The following is a 19,475-nucleotide window of genomic DNA, read 5'->3' on the forward strand; positions in this document are numbered from 1 at the left end:
CGTTGCATGGCGTGGCCGCTTGGAAAGTTACTCCACTGAAGGAACTGGGTTGCAGAAGAGCAGCACGCGCTCGAACGCCGTCCTGCTTTTAAACAACAAGACCAGACATGGTTTTAAACTGCGGCTGAAACGGAAAAAAAGGATAGTTCCACAAACGCAACGGGATGCACAGACAAACGACCCGTATCGGCGGCCAAGACACACCGAAGGATTTCTACTTACTCTCTCCTTCATTTCTACTCAAGGCCCCCCGGGGATGAATAAAGTGTTATCTCGTCTTTCGGTTTTTGTGAGAGCATCTGAGGGTTTCCAGTCAGTGTTAAACATGAGGTATGTCCGGTGCCGCCTCTCGAAACGCGCACTGCTGTGCGGACTTCACATTCTCCCGCTCTTCAATTCCATTTTTTTTTAATGCAAGGATGGAACGGTGACCCGACAGGGAACGCTCCAATCAAACGGGCGTCTACTCTCACGCTCCAGGTGAGTACACCTGTATAAAATGTGGATTAAGTGTGTGTGTGTGTGTGTGTGTGTGTGTGTGTGTGTGTGTGTGTGTGCGTTTGGGGGAGGGGCTCAGGGCTTGGTGATGTGGACTTCACTGGCCCCGCTGCCGTTTGTGGTGGTGGTGATGATGTACTGGGTGGTGGCCTGCTGGCTGGCGGGCTGCTGCTCCAGGTGCTCCACGTGGCCCTGGGCCCCCGCGCCCTGCTTGGCCTCCAGCTCTGTCTGGCCCTCCGAGATCACGTAGTGGGTCTGCGGTGAGAGCGGCCGCCGTGGAGATGAAGCGTCACACAAATAATTGGTGCTTAACTATTTCATTGCCTTTAGAAACGTAGTAACGGCTCGGGCCGATACTTGATAATATCTCCTGTTCCATAATGCAAACCTAGTTGTATGTGGACGAATGGGAACACTTTCTCCGTCACTCTCTTACACCCACCCCCCCCTCCCCAAATAATATTGTGTATCGGAATATTTAGGCGGGACTGCATCGCAATATAACATTTTGGATATCGCCCGAGTCTAACGTAGTAGAGTAAAAAAATTTAGATTTTTGCTTTGAAATGTAGTGGAGAAAAGTTGAACGTCTCCGAAAGTGAATATACTTATACAGTGAACACAAATACCTGAAAAAAAAGTAATACGAATACAGTAAAAAGTAGTTGTACTTTGTTGCTTTCCGGCACCCAGCAGGGAGTCAATCAGGGCTACTCACAGTTTTCACTTGGCTGCTGTTGACCCCCGACACGGGAGTGGTGGCCTCCGCGATCACATACTGAGCGTGGGGCAGAGCCATCATCTGGATCTCAGACGCTGGAGGAAAAAAGAAAGAAATGACAACATGAGTAACAACATGGAAAGTGAGTGAGTGATGAACCAGAGAGAGAGAGAGAGAGAGAGAGAGAGAGAGGAAACCTCAACCTAAGTATTGACAACACTGATTCTGGAGATGGTTGTTTTTTCTGTGACTAACTTTCTGGGAGGCATTCACCCATGGCGTACACGCGTACACGTGTACACACACACACACACACACACACACACACACACACCTAGCATCTTCAATTAATATCTGTATCCAATTTTTTTCCATTATTACTATTAAAGGAAAATAATGTATTACCCTTAACAACAGAATTTCAGGCTAAAGCCAATTCAAGGTTTTAGTTTTTGCTGAATTTCTGGTGTAGTAATCCCCACCCACCCCCACACACACACACACACACACACACACACACACACACACACACACACACACCATAAACAGGACGTGCGTGTCCGTGACAGGAAAGAATCGGGACTCACGGTAGCCGCGGTAGTTCCAGTTCCCGGGGATGTAGGCGTGCTGCACGGTGCCTTGCTGCTGCGTGACGGGCGTCTGGAGGGTGTGGCTCTGGGTCAGGGTCACCGGGGTCAGCTGACCCGGGCTCAGCTCCTGCGACGCCTGCTGCGAGGAGGGGCTCAGCGGCTGCCCCGTCACCTGGGAGCCAGGCAGAGGAGACGGTCAAGCAGGTTACGGACAGAAACCCCCCCCCCGAAGGCTGCAGGTCATTAAACCTTGATGACTCCTGCTGCCACCATCCAGACTCCCTGGAAACGGCGCCGTCTCTACAATCCCCGGTGATACTTACCAGACACCTACGGGATTTGGGGGGGGGGGGGGGGTTTGGGGGGTGTGCGTCAGCCTACTCTGTTGCTCCCATCAACATCAGCTCACTTCCATCCAAAGCCTTACTAGCCACTGATCTGATGAGAAACCTCCGTCTCGAGGCGTCAGAACAGAAATGCGGCGTTAGCTTCCACGGTTATGCCGGTGACACGTCACTACAGAGCTTGAACTAACTGACCTGGATGGCGTCGCGCTCCAGAGGAAAGCCTCTGGAATTATCCGACAGGGGCTGGCGTCTTACTGTGCCCTGCAGCTTCTCAGCTCTTGATTAAAAAAAAAACAAAAAAAAAACCCTGAAATGCTGGTTAAGGGGTTCAGGACGCCACCTTGAACTTCCGTGCTCTTCCGTCTCTGCAGTGCACTGCCGGTGAAAGCAGCACGGCGCCCGGCGCCTTCCGATGCGGCCGACTTACCGCACGCTCACACCGGAGGCGAATTGCGATCGTTCCCGTTCAGCTCATTGCCGTGTGGTCGCCGTAGCAGCGTACAAACGGAATAAGGTTTTGTTTATTTATGTTTATTTGTTTATTTAGATGTTTACAAATGAATTTACTCATAACTGATACGGCTATTGAGATATTTATTTATAAAACACAACATTTAATATAATATATGCAGCATTATAACCCACAAATCAAGTGTCTTCCCCCTGCACCTCTCCTGCTCGTCTCTTTCTCTCCCTTCTCTATGTGTCCCTTCCATTTCCTCTCGCACTCAACTAATGATAAAAAAAAAATACAATAACAAACCACTGCAACCTTCTCTCTCTCTCTCTTTGCGGATGTTTGCGAGTGTGTAAATGCACGTACAGAAGTCTAAATTCTAAAGTTGTTTTTTTTTATACCTGTCTCTAACTTCTCAAAGACTATTCATGTGTTCTGACCAGGTGATTTGTGCTGCATGACATCATACTGTCCATGGAAAATGCTTTTAATCAAACTATATGGAGGTGGAGGGACAGTCTCCACGAGAACTTAAGTTCAACTGAGATCGAACTTGGACCTTCACATTTTAAATTCGGTGCATCATATAATAATCCTCACCCGGGATCCCAACTACCTCCCAAATTTTCTTTCACCATCTTTTTTTATTTTTTTTTTTTATTACCTCTCTATAATTGAATAGCATCATAATCATAAAGTTATGGGGAAACTGGCTCCTGCAACAATGATCTTTTCCTCCATTTTGGGAAAAAAAGTTTTGTAGGAACCAAAGGTTCAGACCAGCAGACGGACCAGCGGAAATGTATTATCGCTTCCCGGCGTCACTGTAGGTGATGGAGATGGAAGTATTTAAAAAATTAATTCTGCTGAGTGTTTCTTTCTAAAAAGAGAGTTTTGTTCTCTGAACAAAACCAATAAAAATAGTCTTTTATTGTAGATTTATTATTGTATTTTTTATTTTCTAACGTTCACATAAAAGACCCCACGTGCGGTATCCCGCACAAGCTTGGAGAACAGCAACGAAAAGTCGGAACCAACTTTTAAATGAGGCCTTGTGGATCTAATATAAGTGAAGATTCAGCAACAGGAGTGATAATTTCTCGCCTCCAATTTGTTCATAAACAGGTTTTAGTGGACTGATAAGGGGAAATCAGTGAAAGTTTACCTACTTCATACAACGGGTTCACAGGACTGGGGTGAAGGGAAGCAACACACACACTGAAATGGAGCGTCAGGAACAGGAGGGCTATCGAGGCATGTTAGAATGGCTAGAATGTATAATCTGAGTGGTATTTTCAGCAAAAAAATAAAAATAAATAAATAACTATACTTAACCTATATTAACCTGTTGAAAAGGAGCATAATAGGTCCCCTTTAAAGACAGACTCAAGATCCAGGTCATGCGTTTGGCCAAGCATAGTCTAACTGTCCTGGCAGAGGCGCTCTCTTCTGAGCCCGGGCCCCCACAGTTCTGGCGCCTAACGTACATGCATCTAACATAACGTGGATATTAACCCACTGTGGCCTGCGTGTCTCTCTCCTGTACGAGCACTATAGACTACCATTCTTTCCAGTTAACATATTCCTTCAAGGTTCCTCCATTCCTCCTCGCCCGGTTGAGGGTTAGCACCAGGGGACGCCGCTAAGTTTCCATGTGAAACTTGGAAAACCCTTTGAGACCGTGCCGTGATTAAGGACTATAGAAATGAACTGGACTTTTGACCAGATCCAGGAAGAGAGAGCACATCGGCCCTGTTTAAAGCTGAATATGTTACATAAATAAAGCATGATTGATTGAACCACCATAAAAATGAGAAGGGGGGAAAAAGGGAAAGGAAGAAGAAGAGGAGGAACCATCCAAAATTCTGAGTTATGTCGCCTTGGGAGAATGAAACCACATGCACATGGAAGAATTAATTGATTTATTTCATTGTTTCCTGGCTTACTCCTGTTCAAGTTCTGGACTTGGCGACTGGATCCTGCCCAGAAACAGAGGGTGAGGCAGGGCTGTACGCTATGACAACCCCTGAAAAGGTTAAAACTGTCTTCTCTGGCTGTGAGCCGGTGCGGCTCTGTGAGGAAGCAGTACGTCCGAGAAGACGTCGGTCGCACACGTCGGACGCCTCAAAGGAGCGTTTACCTGGGCGGGGATTTGGGTGGAGCCAGCGGACTCGGCAACCTGGATGTGCTGCACCTGGATGGAGTGCTGGCTGTAGCCGTGCGGGTCGTGCAGCTGGCTGACGTCCACCGTGGGATGCTGGGAATGTGGAGAGGAGGCCTGCGGCACAACACAACCTTGTCACCGGGAGGAGAGATTCTCTGGCTGCCAAAGTTAGTCTCAATCCATCACATTGTCTGTACTGGGTGGACACTACGTCTCGGGCTACACCCATTCTCTCTTTCACTCGCTCTTGAAATGAACCCTCTCGGGGGTTATTTTAACGATAATGACCGGCTGTGCATTATCCCTTACAAATACAAAGATATTGAAATTTTTTTCCCTGATACTTTATTCTAATTCGGTAGGTGCAGTATTGAATGCAGGTACGCAGCCCTGGGTTCTTACTGGAGCCACTTGGACCACTTGGAGCTGGATGTGCTGCGGCTGGGCCAGGCTGCCTCCTGGCTGGATGTACTGGATCCTCTGGTAGTCGCCCTGCGGTGTGCGGTAGTCCGTGGTCAGCGTCTGGGACAGCTCGGTCATGGCCTGGGTCAGGAGGTCCGTGGTCTGCAGAGAGAGAGAGAGAGAGAGAGAGAGAGAGAGACACCTGAGGCCTCCACGGCAACAGCTACTCACATCACCACCACGGATGTTCCCTTCCACTCATACTTCATAATACAGGACGATGTAATCCAATCCATTACTGTTCCCTTCCGGAAAATAATTTGATTATGAATTACAGCAGGGGCCTTACGCTGCAGGCCTGGGGGCCAGATCCAGCCCACTCCATGTTTCAATGTTTAAATCACAATTTTTATTTAATCTACGCAATTTTATTTAACGTTTTTCAGAATATAAAACAGATTAAAACGGAATATAACAACGTTGTTTGGGAGAGAGCCCCCCAGGTCATTTGAGTTTGACAACCCTGATAACATCATTCACTTCCAGCGCCCCACCCCGTTTACCACCACAGCCTCCGACGTGGATCCGTCAGCGTTGATGACGGCGGGAGTGCTGCTGATCACCGCCGTGGTCAGAGGGCCCTGGATGGCGTTCGCCAGCTGGGCAAACTCTGGGTGCTTCTTCCTGATGTGCTGCACCATCTTAGTCTGAAACACACAACGGAACAAACATCTGTCAAGAGAGCATCAAGGAGAGTCCTTTTCTAAATGTGGACCAGCACAGTGAGAAGCAGAGAAGAGAAGCAGAGCGGTACATTTCTCTACAGCAGAGGGTTCAGTGATGCTGTGAACAGTTACAAACCATGGGAACAAACATTTTAACAAGGCCTGGGTTTCCTTCAACGGCCACTCAAACAAACAAGACGTTTGTTAAGGTGGAGGCACGCTTAAAAATACCTTGGAACAAAAGACATTAGAACCAGCAGGGATGCAACGGTTCTACGGGACCTAAAAAAATTAATAAAAAAGTTTTTATAGTAGTCTGCCATAAATACCGAGCAGGGCTGGCGCCTCCTATAGGCGAGATAGGCGGCCGCCTGGGGCGCCATGCCGAGGGGGGCGCGGAGAGGGTGCATTTTGCACACCTGTCTCCCTCTCCGATGGCACAGACACCAGCGATGGGAGCCAGAGACGGGGTGCCTGTGATCCGTGCACCAAAACAGCGTGGTTTTGCTTTATTTTACGTCTCCTCGTGGAACGAAGCATGTGCGTATGGAACAATCGTAAGTGACGGGGACGCTCTTTCCCCGTCTCTCTTAGGGACACGGCTGTCCCAGGGGGGTTACTTTCCGGTGATCAATCTCTCTCGGTGACACAGTGACCAACCGTCCTGATCCAAGGAAGATCGTCCCTTGTTTTAAAATGTTCTTATCATACAACAAGAAACAAATGGAAACAATAGATCTAAAATAAAACACAGTAAAACCAGAACACGAGAAGCGCACGAGAGGCCCACGGGAGGCGCACGGGAAGCGCACAGGAAGCGCGTTGCTGCAGGAGAAACACACACACACTGACTCAGGTTCAGTCTCGTTTACCGCTTTATATTTGAGGAGATACGGTTTCTATAAAACATCCTCCGAAAGTTCTGGCTCCGGGGAAAAAACAAGCTTGTCGACCCGGAAAAAGGAGGAGGTAGAACGACCCGGAAAAGGAGGAGGTTGAAGACCGCCCCCCGCCGTGACGTAACGGCATTTGGACGGTCGATGGCAACAAGGGGGGGTCTGGAGCGAGAGAAAGACCAAAGACAATGTTGGCCTCAGGGGCTGAGAACACAACAGGAACCAGGATCACCGCCTCAGTTTGCTCTGATCTTGTTCTGAAAACGTCTTTTTTGGTCCAAAACTTCTACTTCTTTTTGAAGTGCACCTCCACCTTTAACCTCCGGGGTGTGGCGGCGGCATGGGGGCTCACCTTGCTGCTGTACTGCTTGGCACAATGCGGGCAGCAGACGGGGGCCGTGGCGATGGTGCCGGTCAGCTGGGTGTGGGTGCTCAGCATGGGGTCCGGCTCTCCGGGGGCTGCAGGGCGAAGCTTCCTGATGCTGGGCGGCAACTCTGCCCCCGGGTGGTTCTTCAGAATGTGAGCCTTCCTTTTACTGGCGCTCTTATACACCTGCAACACATCCAGAACCAGGGAATCCTACTTTTTAAAGTTGGTTTCAGATATATATTTGAGAAATAAACACAACAATCCAATATACACTTGTATATAAAATACTAAATACTAATAGTAATATAATCATAAATATACTATTCAATATTAATTATAGGCAATACTAAATAATATTCAATACTTACTATATTAGTGAGTTAAATTTCTTAAGACTTTTTGGGTGGAAAAAGTTCATGTTTTTAAATTCATCCTGGAAAGGAAGGTTCACCAGGTTCTACTTTTGGCCTCAAACACATTGAAACTGTCGACTTCCTGGCGACCTCTACACCATCAGCAAAGATAACTATTCTGAATGTATACATGTACAAAACTGTTGTCATGTAGAGGAAAAAAACAATTGTACACCCTTAAAAATGAAATGTAAAGCTTATTTCAATGGAAATTGCAAGGGGAGGGGACACTGACTGTAACCGGACAGCTGAAAGAACCTTTTCTACGCGCACGACGGAAGCAAACTCACCTTGTCACAGTACTGACAGAAGTAGTCCCTGTTGGGCTTGATGATGGGCAGTGTCAGCTCAGGAACATCATCGATTCGCATCTCCGGGTGACGCTTGGACAGATGGTTCACCTGCGACCACACAGACAAAGAGATGAACTTAATGTCGTACCAGTCAGATCGTCGAGGAAAAAAAAAGATTGAATATCGAAAAAAATGTAAAGAAAACTTGAAAAGAACCGGCTATAATTGAGTGAACTTTCAGATATTTACTACGTACTTCACTATTTATTCTATTTTGCTTTGCCAACTGTGCAGTAATGTGTACTCAGTAGAGCAACTAACAATTATTTTCCATTATTGATTAATATGTTAATTATTGAATCGATTAGTTGTTTTGTCCATAAAATGTCAGAAAATGCTGAAAAATGTTGATCATTCTTTCCCAAAGGCGTCCTCAAATGTCTTGTCCACAACCCAAAGATATTCAGTTTACTGTCGTACAGGAATAAAGAAACCAGAAAATATTCCCATTTCAGAAGCTGGAATCAGAGAATTTGGAAATTTTCTTCTTAAAAAAATGACTCAAAACAATTGATTATCAAAATAGTTTCAACTAATAATAGTTGGAAACAAATCGATTAATCGCTGCAGCTCTGGTACCCACCAGCATGCCCCTGCGCCTGAAGCCCATCATGCAGACTCTGCACTTGAACATGAAGCTCTCCAGGTCGGTGGCGGGGGTCTTCAGCTTCAGGGCCTTGGAGCGCTGCACGCGGTCCGCCTTCTTGGCCTCGCGGTCAGGGTTGTGCATGCGCTGCATGTGCTCCCTCAGCTTGTCCTTCCTCTGACAGAGAGAGAGAGAGAGAGAGAGAGAGAGCGAGAGCGAGAGGTCACTGCGCGACAGCTCACACACACACACACACACACGCACACACACACACACACCGTTCGATCTAGCGATGCGTCTCCACACAGGTGGTGGTGGGGAGAAGGTTAGAGTACAAGCTGCAGGGCTCGACCTGTCGCCCACCTTGAATTGCTTTCCGCAGGTGGAGCACAGAAAGTCCTTGCGGTCCGAGTGTCGTAACATGTGGAGGCGCAGCTTGTCTGGGCGGCAGAAGGCTTTGTCGCAGTTGGGACACTGGAAGATCTTCTCTGAGTGGAAGCAGCGGATGTGCTTCTTCACCTGAGCGGGTGAGGCAAAATGCCGAAATTCAAAAGTCTGAACAATATTGACAATACTTAAGCTGATACTATTATAGTTGATACTATAGTATTAACATTGACTCTATACTGTCAACTTTTAGTCACATTATGGTAATAGTATTTGTTTTTTTGTATTAGCAGCAGCAGTTTGAGTTCCGTGTTTGCACTATTTCTCTATTGGACTATCCAAACAAGGTGCAAACAACATAAAACACACTGCCGAAAACTTCCCAAAAATTCCCACCTGGATATAATCGTTGAAGGTCTTCTTGCAGGATGGGCAGGTGAAGCAGCCGTCGACGCCGTGCACCCCCACGTGCTCCTTGAGGAGGTCGAGCTTCTCGAAGATGTGCGGGCAGAGCAGGCAGGAGTAGGAGCGGTGCTCGGTGTGGAGCACCAGGTGGTCCTCCAGCGCCGAGTCCGTCAGGAAGCTCTTGCTGCAGATGTGGCAGGCAAAGGCGTAGGCGTCGCGGCCGTGCACGCGCAGGTGCTGCTCCAGCTTGTCCTTCTCCCGGAAGGCCTTGCCGCAGTGCATGCACTTGAAGGGACGGAAGCTCTTCCTGATGAACAGGTGCTGCAGGGCGGCGTTCTGGTGGTGGTGGGGGGTGGGGGCAGAGGAGAGAGTCTTTATGGAGAAGCTGCTGCTTAACCTGCACCAAACCAACCGAACAAACACCGGACACATTCCACCGGAGACCAGGGAGGGAGGGGTGTGGAGGAGTTGTAATGAAGGGTGGAGGGACATGGGACATTTCACACCAAGGGAAATGAAAAGAAGAGCCTTTTTTTTTTTTTTTTTCCCCCAAAAGGTTGCATCAGCTCAGTTTGCTGTTCTTCTCCATATAAAGGCGACACTGTCGGTGAACTAACTTCCAACCAAATTCGGTTAACCTCAGCCAACCTTATTATTATAGTAAGCCTTTCACTACCAATCTTTTTGCAAGGGTGCAGAAAACCACACAGATGTTTGCCTTTACTAAAAGTGTTTTCATATTATACCACAGGACTTTTGAATTTGCAATTATTGTCCGCCGGCAAAATCCCAAAAGCATCCGTAGCTTTCTGTGATTGGACAATCCCTGCAGGAGGTAGGAACGGTGAAAGGTAAAACCTCTTCCAAGGCAAAAAGATTAAATATTGATATATACACACACACACAGATTCAATATTATATACAAATTCTAACAAATCGCAGAAGAGTACTAGAGGAGTTTTGGCAAAAGCAAACGTCTATATGAATGGTGTATGGTAAGGGAGGCTGAGATGGACACGATGAGCGTGTGTTTCACAGGCATGAGCCCATTAATGACCAGAGGCCCAAATTCCACCGGTGTGGTCATCTAAATCGAGGAGAGTATTTTGGTGTTGAAATCCTAATCAAAGCATTATGGGTTTTCTTACTGATGCAACCTTTAACATTGGGCTTAACTCCATCCTCCTGGGCGACACCTACCTGTACGTCCACCTTGGAGGAAGCCATATTAAGGAAGAGAGACACAGCATTGTAAAGCAAATTTGGCCGACCAAATTTGACACCAAATAACAGCCAATAAAAGCCAAAAGCCAACAAAACCTTCACCTTGCCAAGGCTTGCTATTGGAATTCAAGTATCTGTAATATTGTGATACTCAATGGCATTGATCGCCACCGAGCGTCGAACCTGGCCGGCGCCTCTTACCCGGATCCTCTTGGCTCGCCGCATGTCCTGACAGGTGAGGTGGGCGTCGGCCTGGCCCCCTTGCGCCGGGTCCTCCTTCACCGGTGCAGGAAGGTCCGCGGCGGAGGGGGGGCCGCTCAGGTCCGAGCCCGGCTCCAGCGCAGAGAACCCCAGCTGGGCCTCGGAGTCCGGCTCCTCCTCTGCGTCCAGCTGCACCACCTTCAGCCCGTTGGGGGCGCTGTCCGTCCCCTCGTCCAGCGGCTGCGTCTCACTCAGACCCAACAGCTCCTGGTGAAGGATGCGGAACGTGGAGATGAACCAAGGGAGCAGAGAAGACACAATGAGAAATACCTTAGAGGTTTACAATTTTTACATGTTAGCGTACTTTTAATACTCTTGCTTCCGGTTTCAATATATTCGTTTTCAGCCGCTCCTAATTTCAAAGTTGTATTTTTCCATACACCGATCAGCCACAACATTAAAACCACTGACAGGTGAAGTGAATAACATTGATCATCTCGTTCCAGTGGCTCCTGTCAAGGGGTGTGATATGTTAGGCAGCAAGTGAAGAGTCAGTTGTTGAAGTTGATGTGTTGAAGCAGCGTAAGGATCTGAGCCACTTTGAAAAGGAGCACATTGTGATGCTGGACGACTGGGTCAAAGCATCTCCAAAACCACAGGTCTTGTGGGCTGTTCCCGCTATGCAGTACGCATACTACCTACCAAAAGTGCTCCAAGGAAGGACAACCGGTGAACCGGCAACGAGTCATGGCCGCCCAAGGCTCATTGACGCACGTGGGGAGTGAAGTCTAACCCCGTCTGGTTCGATCCCACAGAAGAGCTGCTATAGCACAAATTGGTGAAAAGGTTTATGCTGGTTATGATAGAAAGGTGTCAGAACACTTCTTCCATGGAGCAATGGAAGAAGGTGGCCTGGTCTGATGTATCGCGTTTTCTTCTACATCATGTGGATGGGCGGGGTTAGGGTCCGATCTGATGGAGCATCTGTGGGATGTGCTGGAACAGTAAGCCCGATCCATGGGGGCCCCACCTCGCAACCTCCAGGACCTAAAGGATCTGTAACTTTATTTTACATCTGCTTATGGAACAAAACAAGCATATGGAATGAAACCGTGCGTAATTGGGTCTACGAGTCGTACCCTGTCCCCCCAAATAAAACAACTAAAGCACAGTGTTTTTAGTTGTTTTATTTGGAGGAACAGGGCACACCGATCAGGGGGCATGGAGAGCTGTGTTCCGTACGTGTCCAGACGTGGAAGCTTCACTTATAAAAATAAATTTATGATTCCATTCCCCTTATTTATAATTCCTCATTGAAATGTGCATTTTGTAAGCTTCTATCTGTTTTATCCTGTTATTGTAATGCACACTGACCAACAAAAACTCCCAAACGACAACAACTGCTCTACTTGAAGAATCTCAGTTGACTGCCGGGCTTCCAACTGATGATTCGACTCGTCGACTTTCAGGGGGCAGTCCTGACTATTTGATAATCATTTTTGTATTATGTAAAAACCATACCAGCCAGGATGCATGGCAACATTACTTTGTATAGTGTAAAAATATCTTCCTACCGATGTCTTGTCCCCGCTGGCCTCTAGCGGGGGATCCAGACGTATAAACTTGGGCGGCCGCCCAGGTCTCCTGCCGGTACCGAACCTCTTCCTGCCTCGGCCCCGCCCACGGCCTCTGGACCTGCAGGGAGGAGGGAGTTTTACTCTGTGATGTGAAGCTACGTGAAGATCAACGGGTAAGACTTCAGCGCCGGATGTCAGGTAGACAGATCTAGAGTGCACAGGCTAAACAACAAATACGCACGGGCTGGATTTAGAATCTACTTCCTGTGTTAGGCCTGGTCAGATTTTTTTGCACAATAAAAACGCACGTCACATCATTTTGTTGAAATAAACACATACAGTACATATCTACGAGCTCCCGCGCACGGAGTCCACACTGTTCCGACGGTGCATTATAAATCGGAGACAGCTGGATTTCTGCATTGTTCGTGTCTGTAAAGAATTTGACTGGCCGAACGTCTGAGGTTGTGAAGGCAACCATGGTTCCCTGAGAAGGAACCGGATCTATTACTCAATGGAGCTTGATCGACGGATTGTGGAAACCAATCGAAGACTCTACATTCACGTCGAACGGCAGAGGGAGTGACGACCTGGCATGAAACCGTCCATTCGGGATGCCACGGTGAAGAATCTTTCCCAGCGGTTGATAAACCATGACAACACCCGTATTACCTGTAACACCGGTCATTTTATAACGGGGCACGAGTGTGTGGAGTGTCCCTGTTATTCATGGGCGCTAATTACAGAGGGAGGGAGATGGGTCCCAATCTATACCTGCTCTAAGGTCTCTTATAGCCTTCTCTCCTCCCATGATAGGCAGACTGTGCTGTGACTCTGCTGCACGCACAAGCAGACACGTTCACATTCACTGCTGTAGCATTCGACTAAGTATTGATAACACACTTAGTACTTTAGAAATTAAGTTTTTTTTATTTGCAAAAATAAAAAACAAAAATCAACTAAATGGGTTTTATTTCAAGAAAAAAAAGGCAGACAGTGGGGGGCGGTGCGCAAGTTATGTAATCGGTGTATGCTTGAACATCGGTACCACCGATAACCGCGGCAACACTACCGTCCATGCATACAAGATATACTGAGATTTCTGCTGGGGAGACCTTAAGTGTAGAGGCCGCTTCTCCCTCAGCAAATATTCCCTTTAGCTCCCGGGTGGCTGGGCCAATAAGAAGCCACCGGCTGCAGAGACAGGTTGTCCTCCCGCACTCTGTTCAGTAATCCAAAAATAGGGTTTGAAGCGATCAGGATCCATCTTCAGCTCCACGAGTGTTTGGAACTTCACGTTTTCATCCAAAAAAATTTAAGAAGAAGGTTTCAATACATTTATATCGCTTTATTTTCACGCTCATGGAAAATTAGACGCAACACGATTCAACCTTGTTCTCGCGCAGGTTTAAATACTCTGCTGGGATTGGTGTGAAGGGTTTATTGTGCATAAAAATGGCATCCACATCGGACTTGCTGTCAGAAGACCTTTAGACTATAATAACTGAGCCAGAAAACACACTGAGTGGCGAGTTAAAAGAGCGACCAGCTGGTTACCTGGTGACGGAGGCCAGCTTGTCGTCGTGCATGTTGAGATGCTGCTGCAGCTGCTCCGAGCTCACAAAGCGACGGTTGCACTCGTAGCACGGCCAGTTGTTCTCCTGCTCCCGTAACACTGCAGGCCAAACCAGAACACAGCAACCACTCACATCTACTGTTCCTGGTGTATTACTCAGTGAATATCTAATTACCGCACAATACTGACTCATTTCAATTCATTTTTCTTACATCTTTGACAGAAATTACTATGTAATTACTGTGTAATTTTGCAATTAACTGGTACTGAAAGAGAAGTCACTGCACTGGCGAGCTTCACCTTTTTTCTCTTCCTCTGTTACGGCGTGGATCTTCTGACTGACAAACTCTGCGTACGAGGCCGCATACCACACCTGTCGGGATTCGGGGGAGGGGGTGTGTCAGTGCTTGTGTTACCGTTCATCCAGATCACAGTTATTTATCAGAAATGTGTTTAAATTGGAATTGAATAAACTGAAAAATGCAGAGAATAAAATGCAAAGCTCCATCTGTCGCCACCTTGAGCTCCTGTTTGGGTTGGATGTTCTTGATGGTGGTGTAGAATATCTCGGAGCCGTACTGATAGGCGACCAGGTTCTGCTCCAGGTGGTTCTGGGCTGGCCTGATGAACATCATCCAGTTGCAGCTGTCCTCATCGGACAGATCCACCCACACGTCGTCGGTCTTCTCCTTGTCCGCGTCGAGCATGCACAGCTGAGGAGGGAAGCAGTAATCTGGTGACCTAACACTAGAATAACCAGAACTCTTTTCTCCTACTCTCTATACGCTCAAACACTCCTACACTATTCGGTGCTCAAACAGGGAGCCAAACGATTCAATTGTAAGGTAAAAAAAGCGTGTGCGCGTACTTTGAGATGGATGTGGTGGTCCTGCAGCTGGCTTTGGGCCACCAGGGGGCCCTCTAGTGGTCCAAACTGGGTGCGCTTGGGGATACGGCGCTTGGAAAACACACCCCCCAGGAAGCGGTCGATGTAGAGTACCAGGGGCAGGCTGGCCCGGGCCTTGGACAGAACCGGCCTGTTGGGGATCGGGTGGAGGGGGCCGTGCTTCACACACACTGACGGGTTGGCGCCATTACACTCCTCACACCCTGAGAGAGAGAGAGAGAGAGAGAGAGAGAGAGAGAGAGAGAGAGAGAGAGAGAGAGAGAGAGAGAGAGAGAGAGAGAGAGAGAGAGAGAGAGAGAGAGAGAGAGAGAGAGAGAGAGAGAGAGAGAGAGAGAGAGAGAGAGAGAGAGAGAGAGAGAGAGAGAGAGAGATTTTATTCAGATTTACATTTAGTCATTGATCAGACGCTTTTATCCAAAGCGACTTACAATTGTTCAAACACCGACGGACGCAGCCATCAGGAGCAATTAGGGGTTAAGTGTCTTGCTCAAGGACACTACAGCATGCTAGCAGGAGGAGCCTGGGATCCAACCAGCAACTTTTAGATTACTAGACCACCAGCTCTACCTCCTGAGCTACCATCCCCATATGGTGACTCTTATGTCATCCTGGTACTTTTCCCCATACTATTTGATCACACTATAGTTTCGGACATACTAAACACATAACTAATTTGGCATAGTAAGTACTAGTATGCTAGAATGTGTTTGGAAGAACCACAGAGCGGCGCTCCAGACAGACACTAACACAGGCTGTGAGGGGTGAAGCACTGGGGCTGGCGAGGCTCCCACTCCTCCAGCTCAGAGTCTTCATCCTCCTCCTCCTCCGAGTTGTCCGTGGAGTCTGTGGCCCCGAGTGGACTGCTGGGGGCATCCGCCATCCCAGTCATGGAGGACAAGGAGTTGGAGGCCGACAGCTGCTCCTGGGGGCATAGGATTAACATTGTGTCATAGCAATGGATGGGATACAGTCCTGGATCCTCAATGGAAAACTCTGGTACTTTTTAACCAAAACATTATTTATCTGTCACTGGGCGTGACCCCAAAAACCCCAATTCTGATTGGCATCAGAATTTTTTTAATTATCCAGTATCCTTAATGTCCCCAACAGGAGATCAATTTTATACTAACTTGTCTTTTTGAGAATATAGCTTCAGCAGACTTTCCCATAAGATTAGCATGTGCATAAAATATACTCTTTCTTTACCTGAGAAACAGGCTCTAGAATGGCCTGCGGGGCCTCGGCTACGTTGCTGAGGACATGCAGATTAGCAGCGTTCATGTTCTGTCCACTGGGCAGCAAGACGGTCACCTGGGAATGAAAACACTTCAAGTTGACAATTTGTTTGCAACGGACCTCGTAAAAGGAAGCGGTGAATGAGGAGTTTAACTGGCCTGTTGAGTTGTTCCATCCTGTTGAATGTAAGCCACTTGGGGCTGGTCAGCAAAAACAGCCTAGAAGAGATACAGCGCGTTTAAAAAAGCTGTCATCACACAGTGACATTCACACAAGGGATAGTTAGACCCAGTATCAGATGAGAGGCTGAGTCAATGTATTCCAATACCCAAAACCACGCAGTTATGCAACAATTCCTAGCTGTGTTTAATTCCCGCTCCAAGAGCAAACATAAAACATACGATACAAAACCCCTGGAGCAGTCAAAGTCACAAGAAGTGAACTGAATAAACTAAAGTTGCTTTCACACATGAACTCCGGACAATAGTCCAGATAATGTCTTATCTCTTCACACACGCAGCACACAACCAGAGATGCATGTGCAACCATGTCAGACGCAATGACGCCACCTGGAAATACTCAGTTTTTAAGTTTAGACGAGGGGCGGAGCCTGGGGCGAGCGCGCAGGAGGCAGGACGTGACGCATGACGCTGCAGTGTTACAGCACACCCAAGGTGGCGGACGAGGCTACAGACTTATCTGTTTTGCGGTTGATACTCCATGTATTTGGACGTATCTGCAAGAGTGGAAAGGAACAATGAAGAAAGCAGAAGGGAGTACGCAGCAGCTACGACCCATGTGCAAAAGTAAATAACTGTCGCATGATAGAGACGTCATCAACACGATCTCTTGCTTTCTGTGAACGCTCCGGACAATAACCTGCTCCGTTCTCACGGACCGCTCAATCGGACATTACGCAGACCTCTTACTAGGGTGCTGGCTGGGTAACGTCCAGGTAATGTCCAGTTCAAATGATTCGGACATTCACACATACAGCTCCTCCGGGTAATGTCAGGATCATTTCAGGGTTGCAGTGCATGTGTGAAAGCAGCTTAGGTGACTGTTGAATATTGAATCTGATCACGCTTTAGCAGAGTGGTAAATAACAAACGGTGTCCTCAAAATCAGTCATCTTGCCATTAGAGTAAGTGAAGATCACAGCACTATTAGAAATAGTCATGAAGACACTCGGTAGGTAAAACCGAGTGCTTACTGACTGGGTAAATTTCCTTGCATGGGTAAATACACTTCATGGCGTCTGTCCGTTCTTACCGGGGTGCCGTCCGCTGGGTGTATGTAGACCAGCGTGTGTTCGGCCGACTCCACCGAGGTGTAGGAGCTACCGTCCGCGGTGTACACCACTTGCTGCTGGGCCCGGTCCGGCTGCTCTCCGCTGTACACTATCTGGGCCACAGCGCCGCCTTCAAAATGCACCTGCAGCACACGAGCGCCTCAAATGTCACACATCAATTCCCAGTAAAATTATTTTAAAATTGGGAGAGGAATCATTCACTCATCAGACGGACAGACCTGCGTGGCATCGCCAGTTTCGTTGTTGGAAGCCTGGCTCCAGACGGCGGAGGGCTCCTGCTTGGTCTCCATGGCAGCCCGGTGCAGGGCCTGACACCGCTTCTGCTACCACGCCGCCGCCGCTGTGGTCTGAAACGCAGAAAGGGGGGACAAGTTTCGAATGATTGTCATGACGGTCGTGACACGGCACCAGTAGACTCGGTGGAAATTGCATTCGGATCAGGCAGAGTAGAAGGCAAAGAATTGCACCGGCTTATGAATAGAAACTAAATTATACCGTCTATGGTTTCTGCGTGACGGGGTGAAGGGCCCATATTTTCCCTTCCCAAAACAATCGCGGGGAACAATAACGATAACCCAAACACGGTGACAATGACGGTGCGGTTGAGAAGGGACATTGGCGCTGTGTGATCACCGTAATACTTGGCTACGAGCGATGCCTGGCACCCGCATCATGTGCACAGGGTGTCGCCCGGTGGTCATCGGGGGGGGTTAAAGGTCATACTTTTTCATGGCAGATCGATCTTTGAACAAATCTTCTCATTGTACACTTTTGTCGGTCACGTGCAGGCGTACGAGCGCGGTGCAGTCGAATGATAAATCATCATCATTATCTAAACTAACTATCGCGGCTAGAACCTAAAGTAGATCTCACCATTACAGGTGCGTTTCTAGGATTTGAAGGTGAAGTATTAGACATGAAGTATTGGGCTGAGGGTTGGGAGCAGGAATCTGGACTCTCGATGCAGTTTACCGACTATATTTTGACAGAAATATAAAACAAACCACCCGGATGCACGCAAATCTGATAAGATGTGTTGTGTGGAAACCGAGGCCCGGTGGGTTCAAATTGAACGCCTTGCACCTGACCCGTCAAGGCCCCGGTGATAGTCAAACTGAATTAAACGCATTTTGAGAGTTTTTAAAGAGCTGCGGGTAAACAAATGGGGTGATGGGAGGTGTGTTGTGTGAGATATCTCTGCGTGGCCGACTGTGAGTATACACACACGCACACAGAGACACACTCGGAGACGTTGCATGAAACCGCTCCGCGTTCTCCAGTGGAACCGGTTCTCGGACTGGGAAGCTGCAGAATAAAGCGGCGCGCAACGGAATGGACAAGCGAACCACACGGTGGGGGGAACAGGGGGCGACACGGCCGGTGTTTACCGAGCACCGGCCGCGGGGACTGGGACTAAACACCGAGGTTTGGCTGCCCATGAAAACACACGGAGGGACCACGGCTCCGTCGGGTTATTAAACAGCGTCGTTATTATAGCCGGTAAAGTGTGCTAATCCCCCCCATTTCAACCCCGCAGGTTCTCGGTCCCAACCGGATCGTACCACACGCACGCCCGGGCGGTTGTGGCGCCGCGGCGGCAGCATTCCGGCGGTATAGCGACCCGCGCGGGGCCAATCCTGGGGTTAAACGTTAGTCCTACGGCTCTGAGCGAGGCTCGACTCAAACGACTGGAGCGGGACTGGTGTTATAACGGGCAAGCCGCCGATGTTTTTCGCGGATACGGCCGTCCACCCCCCGCTCGAGTTGGCCCGGCCTGCGCTGGGCTGTGGAACAAGGAAGGACAGGAGGACAGGCTCCATCTGGGAGCGAACAACAGGGGCCGCGCGGAGACACCGTCCACTAAACCCTGCTCTGGTCGGCGACGGGACCGCGCCGAGCCGCCGCGGGTGTCCGATCTGCATTTGTTAAAAGACCGTCCGTCGTTTCAACCGCGCTGGAATCAAACGCCGAATCTATTAGGTTTTTGTGAAAACGATTTAGTTGTTCTTACCTCAGAATGGTAGCTGCAGAGATGGCTGCCTTGCATATATTAGCATAATCTGCCTAGCAACCCGGCGCATCGCGGCTGACGATTGGCGAATTTTGCCACGACTATAAATGTTTTCCC

At 48.5% G+C, this 19,475-nt stretch overlaps 1 protein-coding gene across 1 annotated transcript; it reads right to left on the minus strand.

Annotated features, from left to right (window-relative positions):
* Window positions 1-480: 480 nt before the first annotated feature.
* On the minus strand, window positions 481-17,654 carry prdm10 (PR domain containing 10). The gene is made up of 22 exons (XM_080006414.1): window positions 17,566-17,654; window positions 17,308-17,469; window positions 16,194-16,253; window positions 16,006-16,110; window positions 15,547-15,721; window positions 14,761-15,002; window positions 14,411-14,605; window positions 14,193-14,265; window positions 13,874-13,991; window positions 12,314-12,434; window positions 10,740-11,006; window positions 9,306-9,650; window positions 8,886-9,041; window positions 8,520-8,699; window positions 7,874-7,984; window positions 7,153-7,353; window positions 5,743-5,886; window positions 5,180-5,341; window positions 4,754-4,891; window positions 1,807-1,981; window positions 1,217-1,314; window positions 481-753 (listed from the first exon to the last, which is right to left on the minus strand). Exons 1-22 carry the CDS (start codon window positions 17,635-17,637, stop codon window positions 574-576), a joined length of 3,480 nt encoding a protein of 1,159 aa, XP_079862540.1. The 5' UTR covers window positions 17,638-17,654; the 3' UTR covers window positions 481-573.
* Window positions 17,655-19,475: the final 1,821 nt, after the last annotated feature.

The sequence above is a fragment of the Zeus faber genome (genome assembly GCF_960531495.2).
Source record: "Zeus faber genome assembly, chromosome: 9".
NCBI lineage: Eukaryota > Metazoa > Chordata > Actinopteri > Zeiformes > Zeidae > Zeus > Zeus faber.

Coding starts and splice junctions, on each gene's coding strand:
- prdm10 (XM_080006414.1), bottom strand. CDS start 17,637: ATGGAGACCAAGCAGGAGCCCTCCGCCGTCTGGAGCCAGGCTTCCAAC. Junction 16,254..17,307: donor ACCCAGCGGACGGCACCCCG/GTAAGAACGGAC, acceptor TATCTCTTCTAG/GCTGTTTTTGCTGACCAGCC. Junction 4,892..5,179: donor AAGTGGTCCAAGTGGCTCCA/GTAAGAACCCAG, acceptor GTTGTGCCGCAG/GCCTCCTCTCCACATTCCCA.